Raw genomic sequence first — 14,747 nt, 5'->3', positions numbered from 1 at the left:
CCCGTTGCAGGGACAGAAGCCAGGAGAGAGATCTGGGGCCCCCTGGCTTTGAACACGGCCCCACCCCATGTGGGCTGCTCTGAGGGTCAGGCTAGGTCCTCCCTCCTCACCTCTCCTTCCCCACCAGCCGCCTGCAGCCAGTGAGCCTACGCTGGCCCCCAGGACCTCACCCGAGTAAGAAGATGGGAAAGTCGGGGTTTTAACGCTGGAGGTGGGGCAGGGGCCTCTCGGACCTGCCATAGCTCCTCGAATGAGCAGAAAATGGCAACAGAGATCGGGTCAAGACCTCTAAAAAGAGGCAGGTGTTGAGGGGCCTCCAGCTGGCCCCCTGAGAACACGGGGGCGGGTGCATGGCTCCTGGGACAGCCCAGCGCCTTCCCAGGAAGGAGACAGGGCTGTGCGTACCGGACTGTGCCCCCATTCTCCACCTGCTCAGGGAGGGCTGCGCTGAAAGGGAGTGGTCAGGGAGCTGGAACAGAGTCCACCCTCCCTCACGGCCGCCTGGGGGCGTGGGCCCTGCCCACGGGCCACATGCCTCAGGGCCCCCGGCACAGGCCAGGGCTCTCAGACGGTCAGTGTAGACCAGGCCTGAAACAAGAGTCCAAGGGTCCAGCCCTCGTGGGTTTGCTCCCGAAATGAGTCAGCCGATGAGGAGTGGTGACCGCCCAGGGCCACACTGGGCCCCAGCAGCAGCGTGGGAGAGGACCCTGGTCTGCTGAGCTGCTGCGGTCAGGGAGGGACGGCGGGGGGCGGGGGCTTTCCTGGGCGCCTCTCCAAGCTCTCTCTCCTCTGCCCGCTTGGGCTCGGGGCGTGGGGTTGGCAGGGCTGGGCTGGGCTGGTGCTCAGGGTCCTGGCGGAGGACTGCAGAGCCTCGGCTCCTCCACAAAGCCCCACTGTTCTCTCCCAGGAGCGCTGCATTTTTTTCAAATGATTCAGCAGCACGTGAACGGGAAGGGCTGGAGCCCAGGCGCTGGCACGAGGTCCCGCTGGCCTGCAGGGAGAGGGAGGAAGGGTGGCAGGGCGTGGGCTGGGGTCCTGCCAGGGCTGCGGGAGGCGGGTGGCTGGAGGCTGGGCGGAGTCGCCGCGACTCTTCTCTGTGCAGCTGAATCTTACAGACGCTCCCCTGCTCCCCACAGGGAGCCAAAGCAAATGGGCAGGAAACGGAGCCGGAGAACTGGTCTCCATGGAGACGGGCGTCCAGCGGACAGCTGCTCACGTGCACACTAGAATCCAGCAGCGGGCAGGCCTGGCAGGTCCCCAAGGGCCAGCCTGTGGGTGGCAAAATGGCCCAGGGCCTGGTGCAGATCTGCTCCTGTTCTGTACCTCGCACCCGCACCTCCCTCCCTGCCTACCCTCAACCCATTCCCCAAATCCATCTGCTGGGAGCAATTCCCAACCTCGGCTTCTCTCACCCTGGCCTGAGTCACAGTGGCCAGGTCGTGTCCTCACCCTGGACAGGCACAGCCCTGCCCCACAGCTGGGGCGCTGTTTAGAGCCTCCTGCGGGGGCCTGTCTGCTCCGTTCCCCACTCCCCAGAAAGCCCAGTTTTTGGGTCCTGGGGATGGAGCAGGTCTGGCGGTGTCTGCAGGAGAGTCTGGTCTCAGAGCTGCAGGGAGGGAAGAAGCCCTGGGTCCCACCCATCACTGCGAGGCTGTTTTTAATTACTGAGTGACAGCCCCTTCCCCCCTCATTTCCCTAAAAGGAATGGACTTGCAGGAGATCTGTTCCATCATTGACCCAAAAGGGCTGAGCTGTGAGGAGCCGGGGCACGCAGAGCTCAGAGCTCAGGGGTGGTCCCCAACTGTGTACTGAGGACACCTGGGGGTGGTGACACTCGAGGTGACAGGTGAAACTGGACACGCCTGTGGACTATGGGCACCACGCCTGCACGGGTGTGTTCCTCATGACACCTCTGAGCTGCTCAGCCGCACCTGTGTCCAGGTGTGGATCTGCCGAGAGGGGTGTGGCCTTGAGACCTGGGAGCCAGAGCAGGTGGGTCTGATCACCAGCTGCCCATTCCTGGCAGTGCTGTGGCCATCTCTGTCCCTCCAGCCACAAGGTCAGCCTGTCCTGCTCACAGAGGTGGACACCCTCCCCCAGAGAGGGCCCAGTGATGTGACTTGGTCACACACCCCTCAGACTCCACAGCCACTGAGAGCAGAGCCCTGAACCATGGGCCATTTTACTGTGAAGTCAGACGCTGTGTGACTGGACTTCTGTCCCAAGCTGAGGGGTGGACCTAGGAGTGATCAACTGGGGCACCATTTCCCTCTCAGACCCTGACCTGGAGGTTTATAGGTGGCTGGGAAAGAGGCATCCAAGACACCCCCCAAAATAACTGGATCTGTGGACAAAGGAGTCCAAGTTCGGAGGTCAATCAGCCTGGGCTAGTCTGGGCAGCCATTGAGTGGTGTGGCTGTCCACCCTAAAGGGACAAGAGACTGATCCCAAGTGTCAGGATTCTGCTAGCTCTGTGTGTTTGAAGCAGGGCATGTGGCACCTCTCTTCTCTGGAGAGTTGAGACAAAGGGTGTGTAAACCTGCAGTCCCCCAGTAAACTAGCAGCACCCCCACACTGCAAAGGCCACCGAATCCTCACCTGGAGTGAGTGGAGGTGAGGGTTCATCTGGAAAAGACATTTTTTTAAACTTTCTCTGAAGTGGTTGGCATGTAATGCTACCCATGGGCAAGGAAATGGACCAGCTGCCCGGGGTGAACGTCTGCAGCTGGGCCCATGGTTACTGCATTTGCATCTAGGAGTGGGGAGTTCTCTGCAGGGCTGGCCCCTGGCGGCTCGCTGCTGCCCCCTGTTGGTGTTTCGTGGGTCTGTGGCTGACTCGCACCCAGCCCAGCATCAGAGCGACAGGACGGGTTGGTGATTTGGGCCAGCAGGTTCTTTGGCAAATGTGCTAAGACACATTTGGCTCCTCATCTCACCTCCAAGTGGGCCATGAGTGGGAGAGGGTATTTTCCCAGGGGTCCCCATGGGCACCCCTCCTAGGGAGCAGCAGGAGATTAAGTAGAGGGTGGGCAGGCTGGGGGGACAGTACCCTCTGCTGACACTCAGCAAATCCAGCCTCAGACAGCACCTGCAGGTGGACAGGTGATCAGGGCCCGGCTTGGACTTTCATTTGCACAAGTGTTTCTCTGAGTTCTGGAGATCCTGCCCTTACGGGGTAGACAGGTGGTTTGGAGGGACTGTGGGCCACTGTCCCTTCTTTTCCCCAGAGGCTCAGCCTCAGCCAGGCTGTGGGCTGCACAACCCGTGTCTGGAGCAGTCAGGTCTCACACCCACAGCTTCCCCCTGTGCCCAGGGTGGGGAGCCCACGCCCCGGCAGGAACTGCCCCCTAGGGTGTACCTGCCCCTATAAGGTATGAGATTCTGCCAGAGAGATACCAAGAGCCAAGTAAGAAATAAGCAGTTCTCCTTCGGGTGTGACTCCAGGTGGGTGATGTTCCCCAGGAACTTCCATGATGCACCTGTGAACACAGTGGGATTCAAAAGATGTGGGTGGTATGTGAGTGACTGGCGGGCACGGTGGGCCCTGTGATGGTGGGAGCCGGGGGGACAGACAGGAAGGAGAATGTGCAGGAGGGAGAACAGCCGCCCCAGAGCCCTGGGCACCCAGCCGGGCCTCGTCATGACTGGAATCTGTTGAGTGTCCTGCACTCTGGTGGCCCTTGGACATAGCATGTGCTGGGGACACCCCAGGTTTCCAGCCAGCCCCTCACCTTCGCTCTGCATCTCGGACAGGCCTGCGTCGGCTGGTTTGTCTGGGGGTGGTGACTCTCAGAGGCTGGATACAGCTCGCCCTACAGCCCGCCCTCTTCGTACTCTTTCGCAAACTTGACTTTCCATCACCCGTTCTTTTCCACCCGGTCTGGCCGGGTGCCCTGGGGATTGTTTTTGCAGGCTCCTCGAGAGGGGAAGTGACATCATGTGGTGTCCTTAGCCCAAGGGATGGGGGCAGGGGCCCTGCGGTTGCGTGTGCTTTGAATTAAGTCGAATGCTGTATGTTCCAGTAGCCAGCATCTGGCAGCGAACTCGTCAGCCAGTGTTTCACCCTTGATCTGAAACCCAGATGTTGTGTGGACGGCAGAAGGGAAAGAAGAAAAAGCAAGAGCTGAGCCTCTTGTGGGGTGGGGAGGAGGCATGATTTGGGGGCACAAAGCAATTAGAACAAGAATCTCAACAAAGGCTCTTGCTCCTCCTGCTGCCTCCTGTCCCCTGGTGGGAGGCTTCTGCAGGGGCAGGACCCCCAGCCCACAGCATGTCCCTGCCTTGGGTTTAATTCTGCCCAGGTGGGGGTCTCTGCAGTTCCTTCCCCAGACTTACCCTGTCGATGGCCCGGGCTCAGGGAGCACCTCCCTCTTTTGGAGTGCTCTGCTTTCCTCTGCTGGCTGGGTGGTCCGTCTGGAGCCCAAAGTGATGACCGCTGCCTGCACGTGGACAGACGCTTTTGGAGAGCTCTCTGTCTCCTTCCCTTTCTGCCACTGCAGTGAAACCTGCTTCGCTGTTTTCCTCCCTGTGTCCTTTCTGGACTGACTGCTTGTCTGGTGCCAGGTCTGCTGCTAATGCTTTTCACAGGCAAGACCCTCACCAAGCCCCTTCTCTACCTGTCGTTCCCAGACAGGTGCCTGCTGCCCTCGCAGGTCACCATTGAGATTCCTCTGTGTGACAGGTGACAGGTGCTCGCTGACCAAAGCCATCAGCCCAGCCCATTTCTGGGGGCCAGAGCCTGGGGAAGGTTTCCACAGAACTGCTTTGTCTTGGCCTGGCTTGTTCCTCATTTGCTTTCCCTCACATGGTCTCTCATTTTGCAAAGTGGGTGGGGGGATGGTTTTCCACCAAGAATTCAGAGAGACCCTGAAGCGCCTGAATTCTGGGTCCCTGTGGACGAGCAGAGGCAGCCCAGCTGGGAGTGGAGATTCTTGCAATCTGCTCCACTTCCCTGCAGGCACCTGGTGGCTTTGGTTAGCCTTCTCGTCTTACCTTGGAACTTCAATCAATTCTGACAATTTAAAAAGTTGTAATCTGCAGCCCCAAGCGGAGCAAGCACTCGGTGTGTGTGTGTGTGTGGGGGGGCTGCATCCCATCCAGACCCTGGGAGTGCATCTGGCACCCCGCAGCCCAGGCCCTCAGTGGCCCAGACCCTCAGTGCCTGTGCAGCAGGAGGGCCACTCTCATGTAGTCTCCCGGCCTCCAACCCTCGCCACAACCTATGAGCTGCAGGGATGGTTGTCAGCTCCCTTTTAGAGGAAGTCAAAGAAACTCTCTGAGGTCACACAGCTAAAAGTCCCTCCTCGGGATCCACCTCTGAAACAGCCTCTTTCAAAAACCCCAGCGGCTTTTGTAAGAGGCCAATGCTTGAACCTTCCTACGAGGGAGAGAATGTGGCCTGTTGGCGGTTTGCGCAGCCTTTGGCTTGTTTCTGACTGCCTGTGGTGCATTTATGGAGCACCCTTGGGTGTTAAGCATTGGACAGTGTAGCGGACCACCGAAAAGAAGCTCTCAAAAGCACCTAGAGCAGGCAGAGTCGGGTGCTGGGCTCCCTGTGGACTCTGCTGGTCTGTTCCTGAGCTGTGCTACACACAGGGCCCCCTGTGACAGAGTCGACCTGGCGTGCTTACTGGTTCACGTAAGCATTTTTTGTGCAGCATTGCAATAAGATATATAGATTAGGCAGGTGGCCACAGGGACCAGAGGCAGCCTTACGTGGGCTGCTGGCCCGAGGTCCTCAGGTTCAGCCCAGTTCCGCTGAAGGGTGTGTACTGAGTACCGGCTGTCCCACATCTAGAGCCCAGCCTCTGCTTAGGAGGCCCTCCCAGGGCCCCAAGCAGACAGGCGGACAGGTGTTTACAGCAGAAGGATGAGCTATGGGGAGTCCCCTAAGTGCTGCAGAGCACAGGCCTTCCTAGAGCAAGACAGGAAAGGGCTGTTGTAGCTGGGTCTTAGGGATGGTCAGGTGTTCTCCGGCCGGGAGGTGAGATGGCAATGCGGGCAGAGAAACTTGCCTGTTTAGAGGTGAGCGCACACCCGGGATTGGGCAGGGAAGTAATATGGGTCGGGGGCACAGCAGGGCTAGCACAGGGATTCTCGGGTGGTGGCAGCCCAGGTAACTTGTTGGCACCAGGTTGCAAAGGTCTCGTATTTTAGGCAAGGGCAGTGGGGAGCCAAGGAAGAGGTCTGAGCTGGAAGGGACACACGCTTCTAGTCGTCCGGCTGCAGTGAACGAGGAAGCCTGGCGGCACAGGATCAAGGGCAGGTCGCCCTGTGCTGGGGTGGCCTGTCGGGTGGCTTCTCCTAGATGTGGCTTTTCAGGGCGAGGCCTGGCTTGGCCTGGGAAACAGGAACCTGCAGCCTGGGCCAGCCGTGACTCAGCTCCGGCAGAAGAGGAGAGTGGGGCCCGATCCCAGGGCCGAGGTCACGTGGTGCGGGGCTCTGGGGTGAGACTGGGATCTGGAGCAGACCTCTGGGGTCAGAGGGACGGACACAGATGGGGCTCCCATGTGCCTGGACCTCCCTGCCTCTGTGGGAAATGACAGCCCTGGCTGGGGTGGACGAATCTCTTCCTTATCTCTGTTTTTCTGACATGCAAAATAACAAACACTGGCCCAGAGTGACCTGTCCACTGCACTTTGGAAGACAAAGCCCTTAAAGTCATTAAAACAGACCATGCCACCCACGGATAACCTTAAAATGAAAATAGGGGGGCCTGCCCGAGCGACCTGCACTGCGAGCCCAGAGCTCTGGCCCTCCAGGAGGGACCCCAATTGCTGGTAGAAAGCCCTGAGGGGATGGCCCTCGGTAGCCTCAAGCTCCAAAACATTCTGGAGCCTTCCCAGCCCGGTCCTTGTTGCATCCGGGCTGCTCTTTCTGTCTGGCCTCCTTCCTGGGCATCTGTCCCTTAGGTTGGCCAGCCCCGCCTGCAGATGTTTCCTAACACAGTCCGTGCCCTGTGAGTTACAGCACTGCGACCCCTTCTCTGTCACGCCCCGGCGCAGAGCACATGTCACTCTCAAGCATCCTCTAAGAGACATTTCCAGGGAATCTTGTTTTTCTGTTTTGGGTGTGTGTGTGTGTGTGCGTGTGTGTGCATGTGTGTGTGTGTGTGTGTGTGTGTGTGTGTGTGTGTGTGTTTGCACTAGGGGCAGAACCAGAGCCTTGCACATAGTGGGTAAGCACTGCACCACCGGCCCTCTGGGGAAACGTCGAGGAGGGGCCCCTTAAGGTAGAAGACTACTCCTCTGCCTCAGCGCCCCAAGCTGTTTGCCAATAGTGAATGGATGGAGGGTGGTGGGAACGCCTGAGCCCACCTGAATGACAGGGGCTGCAGCCAATCCTTTGTGCACCTGCTCCCAGCCATCAGGAAATAGGCATCAGAAAGAATGTGAGGAGCCCCAAGCACTCAGGTGACACCGACGGGAGCTTTGGCAGGATGGGTGGTTGCACCCTGCTGTTGAAGAGACCACCTGGGCACGAGGGACACTGAGCCTCTGGCCCATCAACAGAGGAGGGTCTTGCTGAAGGACCGCAGGACAGGAGGGAGCCAGCACTGGGCAGGGTCTGGGGTCCTCTATCCCTTGTTTTACAGCCAGGGCCAGGGGTGGCTCACCTGCCTCAGCACCTCCCGGGCCTGGACACCTGGCCCCTGGTCAGAGCCTGGATGCTGGACTTCTCCTCACCTCTATGTCTTTGTGTTTTGCAGTGATTAGGGCCAAAGCGGTCAGCGAGAAGGAGGTGGACTCTGGGAACGACATCTATGGCAACCCCATCAAGAGGATTCAGTATGAGATCAAACAGATAAAGGTAACAGCCCGGCCAGCGTCCCAGGTCCACCGCGGGGGCGTGGAGGGCCAGGGAGGGTCAGCGACCCTGGAACTCAGACCAGCAGCCTGTGGGGCAGAAAGTCAGGCTGCAGACAGGTCTGAGTCTCCTCCATCCATAAATGTCTGAAAAGCCGGGCAGAGACCGGATGTTCCCAGCAACTTCCATTATTTCAGAAACACGTCACCTTTATTTTGATGGGTGACAAATTGGTGGCACAGCCTCCACGCACGTCACACAGGTCTGTAGTATCTACAGAGCCTTCTCTGAGCCTCTCCGTGCCAGGGCCGTTGTGGGCTGGGCGGCTGTAAGGACGCCATCTTGCCTCCTGCCCCAGCTGAAGCAGGAGATACAGCCTGAGCACCTGGCAGTGCCTGCAGCCCCGCATGCCCAGAAGGATTTAGGGAAAGAGGATCCTGCAGCCAGGTGTAGATAGGGAAGCCTCCCAACTATGGAAAGAATCGGAAACTCTGGTGGGGCCGGCTCAGAGAAGATGGTCTGTCAGGAAAAGGGCCTGAGTCTGGGGCTGCGGGCCCGAGGGCAAGATGGTGGCACTTGTTAGTACTTTCAAAGGACCATCCACGTCCAGGAGCATAAGGGAAGAGACGTGTGTTTGAGAGAGAGAGACGGAGGGCGGAAAGACAGAACCCAGCCCTGGGAGGAAAACGTGATGCTCTCGGGGTTGACAACAACCAACCTGGCCCTCAAGAGAGAGGCAGACTCCTGGCTCTGGCGGAGGGCCAGTTTGCAACATGGTGGTACTTCTGTAGCCATCCGTATTTAACTTTGTTACAAAAATAAAAGGACCTAGAAAATAAAGGTCATCGGAAGACCAATGGAATGCCTAATTGTGACATGTGGCACATGTTAAGGAGGTGACCTAGTCTCTTAGTGCCCAAGTCTCTCTGTTATTGAAGCAGAAAGGCAAATCCACTCTCATGGTCTCATGGGGGAATGGATAGTAACACCAAAGAAGGGCCTTCAGCCCCTTGCCAGTGTCCTTCACGCCGCCTGGAGCCGTCCACCCCGGGCATTTCTTGTTTGGCCATGACTTTAGGGAAGATCCATTCCATGTGGGTTTGCTCACTGCTTATTAAGATTCTCTTTAGAAAGCCCCCTGTGGGCTTCTGGGAAATGCTCACACAGCAGCTGCGTTCCTGAGGCCATAAGGAAACCAGACGCTGAGAAACCAACCCCCCTGTCCTTGGGGTTTCATCCCAATTCCAGGGGTGCCTCTCTGCTCTTGTTCCCATCAGGTAGCCCTGGCTGCATCCCAAACTTCCTGGGGGTGTGTCGTTTGTAGGGTCATCAAAACCTTGGGCTCAATCCCCAGCACTAAAACCCAGAAGACTTAATATAAAAAAGCCAGAATATTTCTTTGAATACTTCTGGAAATATACAAAGGTCCTGGTCCTGGAGGACGGGCCAGAATCTCCAGGATTGACGCAAGCCTGTGCCCAGAGATTCTGAAATGACCTCTGGGGGTGCCCCGAAGTATTGTCTGAGAAAGTCCCTTCCAGGTGACTGAGATGGCCAGGGTAGGTGGCTGAGCGGCTCAGCAGGGCAGTGGGCTTCTGACCCCCTCCTGCTCGTTTCTGCAGCCAGGTGTAGCAGCAGGCGGGAGCGGCTTCCCAGCCCGTCTGACACGTGCCCTCCTTGTCTTTCCAGATGTTCAAAGGCCCTGACAAGGACATAGAGTTCATCTACACGGCCCCCTCCTCGGCAGTGTGTGGGGTCTCGCTGGACGTGGGAGGAAAGAAGGAATATCTCATTGCAGGTGCGTGGCAGGGGACTTCCTGCCCTGATGAGGGAGTGCTTCCCAGGGTCCCTTTTTGTCCTAGTCCCTAACAGGGCCAGTCTGGCCAACTCACTGCTGCCCTCCTACCCAGGTCCTGTGCTTTGTGGACTGTGCCTGGGAAACCCACGTGCTCTGGGCCACCACCCGCTTCCACACACCCCACGGGGCCCACTCTGTCCAGGACCCTCACAGCTTCCCCACACGAGTGTGCTGTTGTGGTCCCCATGTTACAGACGTGGGAAACTGGGGTGCGGCAGGTGGCCCAGGCACCTGGTGGCTGTTTTCAGTCAGGCGAGCTGGTTGTGGGAGCTTTTCCTCCAGGAGGGTGGTGGCTGGACATTCCTCAGCACAGCCCCGCGACGTCCCTGCCAAGGGCTGTGACCTGGGCTGCCTGCCCATGGGTGGGGCCCAGGTTCCCAATCAGCAGCTTCTATTGCTTTGCTCCTTTGGTTCAAGATTCGGAATTCTCATTGCCCCCACACCTCGCCCCATGGCCCTCCTTTGACTGTCCACAGGGATTGCCCGGGAAGCTGGTAGGACCCTTGAGGCCCAGGCTGTGCGCGGACCAGCCGAGCAGGACCTGGAGGGCAGGGACCCAGGTGTCCGTGTTTCACAGCTCTCCCCAGAGCCTGGTGTGTGGCCAGGGCTGAGGGCCAACCTCTAACCAGAACCCTTGCTGCTCTCAGTCCAAGGCAGAGCCTCCTTCCAGAGGTGGCCAACAGCTGGTCAGCACACACTCGGGAGGCTGTGCCTCGGCAGCTCGGACAGATGCCTCCTTTGCAAAGGGACCCTCTCGATGCTATTTTCATCTCCTGGGGTCCTTTGCGATCAGGCAGTACTGCCCCTTGCCCAGTGGTCCTGAGCATGGACCACTGCCTGCTGTTGTGTGGGATGGAGAGTCCAGCCCACATGGCCCTTTGGGGCAGTTCCTGGGGAGGGAGGGTGAGCTGGGTTATGATCAGCGGTTGGGAGCCCCAACTCACAGACTCTGCTGCAGACATGGCTCCTGCCCTGTTGCATGGCCCCTGAGAGCTCCCAGAAGCTGCAGGCCACAGAGAGGGCGAGGGCAGAGCCGCTCAGGGCCTGGCGTGTGGCTCACCACTGGTGATCCCTCTGTTTTGCTTACTTGGGGAACACGGTAGGAAAATCAGTTGGGCTCACTCCTTTTCTGGAAGGAACAGGCCTCTGAGTCCTATCGGAGCCTTGGGAGTCTGTCAGGACAGAAGGCCGAATCATTTCAATGGCTATACAGACGCCCGTCCTCCACCTTGTCCATCAGAGCCTCCTTCGCAACGGCCATTTGTCCTGCACTGTTCCCACACACAGGTCCATCGGATAGTCCCCAGGCTCAGCAAGAAGATAGTTGTACAAAAACACACTTGTTTTTTGTTTTTGTTTTTGTTTTTGTTTTTGTACTGGGATTGAACCCAGGGGTGCTCTACACTGAGCCAATCCCCAGCCCTTTCTATTTTTGATTTTGAGACAGGGTCTCCCTAAGTTGCTGAGGTTGCCCTTGAACTTGTGATCCTCCTACCTCAGTTTCCCAAGTTGCTAGAATCACAGGTGTGCACCACCTCACTACAACACATATTTCATAGGCTTGCTAAAACCTGAATCTGTCCAAATTGTAAAAAAGATAAAAGCGCTAGAAGAGACAGTCTTGCAGGGAATGCATGCCCGTCACCTGGACTGCCTTCCATTTGCACGTTACCCAGAGCACATTTTCATTTCCTCACTGGCCATGGATAAAAGGCACTTCTAAAATGTGTTGTATGCTGTTTAAAATTGCAGTCGAGTCTATGTGATATAAATTGACCATTGCCACCACTGCTAGGTGTACCGTTCCGTGGCTTTAAGGATATCACAGTGTGGTGTGACTCTCACTATCCATTTCCAGAATTTCTTCATCATCCCAAACTGAAGCTGCCCCCATTAGCCTTCTGCTCCACTCCCGCCTTCTGCTCTCCGTTCCTGGGAACTGGCCTCTTTCACGCAGCGCAGCGTCCTCCTTGCCCAGCCCTGTTGTAGCGTGTGTCGGAATCTTGCTTTTTATGAACCTACATTTTTAAGTTTTCAAAAACCCCGTGCACGGTTTCACCTTGTTACCATTCCCGTTGACTAACTGAGGCGCTGCCCAGCATCTCAGAGAAGCGTCCCGAGGTTTCCAGGATGATGCAGAATCCATGGCACCTCGTGGCCGCCAGGGCTGGTACGACAGAGCGGGCAGGTGCATGCAGAGGGGGAAGCCGAGCCCCGGTACCTCGGCCAGGTGACTTCACCTGTTGGTGTCTCCCAGGCCTGGGGTGGCACTGGGGACAATGACAGCAGTGTCTGCCCCCATGGTGGTTGTGAGGAAGAAGGTGGGAGTCACAGAGGCATGGGCACCCTGGGCGGGCCTTACTCAGAGGCAGCTAATAATTCACTTCTTAGATCCGAGGTGGCGGCGTCCTGTGAGCGTGTCCTGGCACCGAATATAAAGCTGGTGCAGCGCTGGCCCTGTGTCGAGGGAGCTGGGTAGCAACACAGCAGAATGAGGGGAAGGGTCTGCTGGAAGGACCCTCAGTCGGAAGATGTCCTTGAAAAACCGAGACTGATTGTGTCTGGGACAGCACGAGGTGTCCCTCTCAGGGCTCCGCTGGGTCTCTTCCCCGAGGACCATCTTTGGGACAGCTCAATGACAAGACTGAGCCCATAACCCAGTCACTCTCTTAGCCAGGGCACTTGGCTCCGTCCTGCCGTCCATGGGAGGGAGCAGGAGTGAGGCCATCACCCGCTGCGGCTCACTCAGCCCGTGACTGAGAAAACTCTCTGATCCAACTCGCCACGTGCACAGCTGTCAGGTGACTCCAGGCTGAATCTGGCCTGTACTTCCTGAGGCACAGAACCTAATCCAGTTCTTTGGAGTCAGGATGGGTCCCTTAGTCAGGGGCTAACCAGAAATCACGGGGCACAGTCAGCCACTCAGGGCTGGCCGTGGCCCCAGGAGCGACCGCAGGGCCCGAGACGGCCCACCTCCTCCCAGGCTGGTGACTCAGCTTCACATGCCGAGTCGGGCACCACGAGACCGCGTCCAGGAACTCCTACAGAACGGGCCTGTGATTTTCTTCTCCCGTCCTCTTCTCTGAGAGGGACAGTAAACATACAAGTCTTACTTACACACTTGAATTCATTCCTGTTTTTCTGTGTCCAAGACTCATGTTTTGCTTTTTTCCAAGACAGACATAAATAAAATGTGGCAAGAGATGCCCAGGTCATGGAAGCCCGACCAAGTCTCCATCAGACTAAAGGGTGTCCTCTGACACCCCAAGAGTGCACCTTGCCCAGCCCGAGGGCCACTGAACACTGAATTTGCATTTCGTCTCCACTTCTCCCTTTGCCAGTCCTCCGAGGCAGGGGTGATTGGAGGGCAAGACGGAAGAGGAAGACAGCTGCAGAATGCAGGATAAGAAGCAGATAGTGGCCAGGGCCCACACCCCAGTCAGAGAACTTTCAGTGGAAAGTGACCACATGCAAGGGACTGTGGGTGGAAAAGGGTCACAACACGACCCTGACCCTTCGTGCTTGTGACCTGGCTGGGAGCTAGAAGCGTAGGAGACCAATGCTGTTGTAAGGTGGGATAAGAGTGCCAGCTGAGTGGACAGTAGAAGCCACCATAGAGATTTGGAGGGCACGGCTGGAAAGGAAACTCAGCCTGTCTGTGGTAATGGGGACCTGGGGTGAGAAGGGGCGGTGGTACACCTGTACAGGTGGTAAGTGCCAGAGGACACCGGGACTCAGGGATGGACCATTGGCCACCTCTACTTCACTCTTTCCTTCTCTACCCCCAACTCATAGAAAATGGCCCCAGGTCTAGAGGGGAAATAATCAAGTATCTATTTTCGACCTGTGCAAGGCCACCTAAATGGTCTTCTTTTTAAGTTATAGGACTGAGCATACATGACACAGTAATAATATGCTTTTTGTTTTGTTTTGGTCCTGTGGATTGAACCCAGGGATGTTCTACCACCAGGCTATTTTCCCAGCTCTGTGTGTGTGTGTGTGTGTGTGTGTTTGGGGTGTGTGTGTGTGTGTGTGTGTGTGTGTGTGTGTTTCATATTTTGAGACTTGGTCTTGTTAAGTTGCTGAGGCTGGCCTCATGCTAGGGATCCTCCTGCCTCAGCCTCCTGAGTAGCGGGGATGACAGGTGAGTGCCACTGAGCCTGGCAGTAGTACTGCTTCCTGATCCCTCTCCTTCACAGAATGTCATATAAATCTAAACAGATAAAAGGGCAAATTGAGCTCCCAAAAGTAAGAGGATCAGCTTACACAGAAGTAAAAGCATGAGAATTCAGACCCAGGGGGTTTGCAGCATGGAGCAGTCTGCCAGCCCCGTGGATGTCTCCCGTGCCCACTCAACCCCGCACAAGCCCATCGTATTTCCCAGGCTGCAGACGGCAGTCTCGCTATTCAGGATGGGGTGCGGCCGGCCAGCTGCACTGGTACTCTTCTATCTGTGGATTCTCCAGAGCTCGCTGTGCCCAAGGTCCTTAAGCTGATGCTGATGCTTTGTGGGCAGAGGTGCTCAGGGTTCAGCTTCAGCTCCTTGCCTCTCAGGGCCTCTCTGTCAGCTCTGCCAGGCTCTGCGCCCTCCCTGGGCCTGCCTGTCTCTAGACAAGGCGCCATGGTAACGGAGCCGGAGCAGTTTCTAAAGGACCTCCAGAGGTGCCGTTAGGTTCCGTCGTGCACTGCAACACTCTTGTTTGTTCTTTTTCCCCTGTGTGGCTAATGCCAGGCTGTCACCAACAGTGATGTCTTCAGCAAACGGAGGGCGGGAGCAGAGTCCTGAGTCAAGGAACAAGCAAGGAACAGTGCCTCCTTGTGCCCTGGGAAGGGAAGTCAGGGCAGATCTCTAATTTTTAAAAAATTCCACGAGTTTGCTCCAAATGCAGGATTACAAACTCGGCATCAAATGGGAGAAATGCTCATGAATAAATATGGCTTGGTGACAGTAAAACCAGGAGCAAGATGACCTGTAATACCACAGGCTCCTCGGTGTGTCCATCAGCATGCATTAGAGTGTTGGGAGGAAGTGGACCCGGGCAGCAGCAGATAATGAAGACAGGAGGTTTCTTTCCTTTGTTTT

At 57.0% G+C, this 14,747-nt stretch overlaps 1 protein-coding gene across 1 annotated transcript in view; it reads left to right on the top strand.

The window, feature by feature from the left end:
- The window catches only part of Timp2 (TIMP metallopeptidase inhibitor 2), a 42,714-nt gene that overhangs the window by 23,531 nt on the left and 4,436 nt on the right, over positions 1 to 14,747 (top strand). The window contains exons 2-3 of the mRNA XM_026408407.2: positions 7,709 to 7,809; positions 9,496 to 9,604. Coding sequence (XP_026264192.1) covers positions 7,709 to 7,809; positions 9,496 to 9,604 — 210 coding nt within the window. The remainder of the gene's footprint in view (positions 1 to 7,708; positions 7,810 to 9,495; positions 9,605 to 14,747) is intronic.

Source organism: Urocitellus parryii, chromosome 7 (genome assembly GCF_045843805.1).
Source record: "Urocitellus parryii isolate mUroPar1 chromosome 7, mUroPar1.hap1, whole genome shotgun sequence".
NCBI lineage: Eukaryota > Metazoa > Chordata > Mammalia > Rodentia > Sciuridae > Urocitellus > Urocitellus parryii.
Note: the sequence above shows the minus strand (reverse complement) of the source record. Positions and strands in the feature narration are given on the sequence as shown.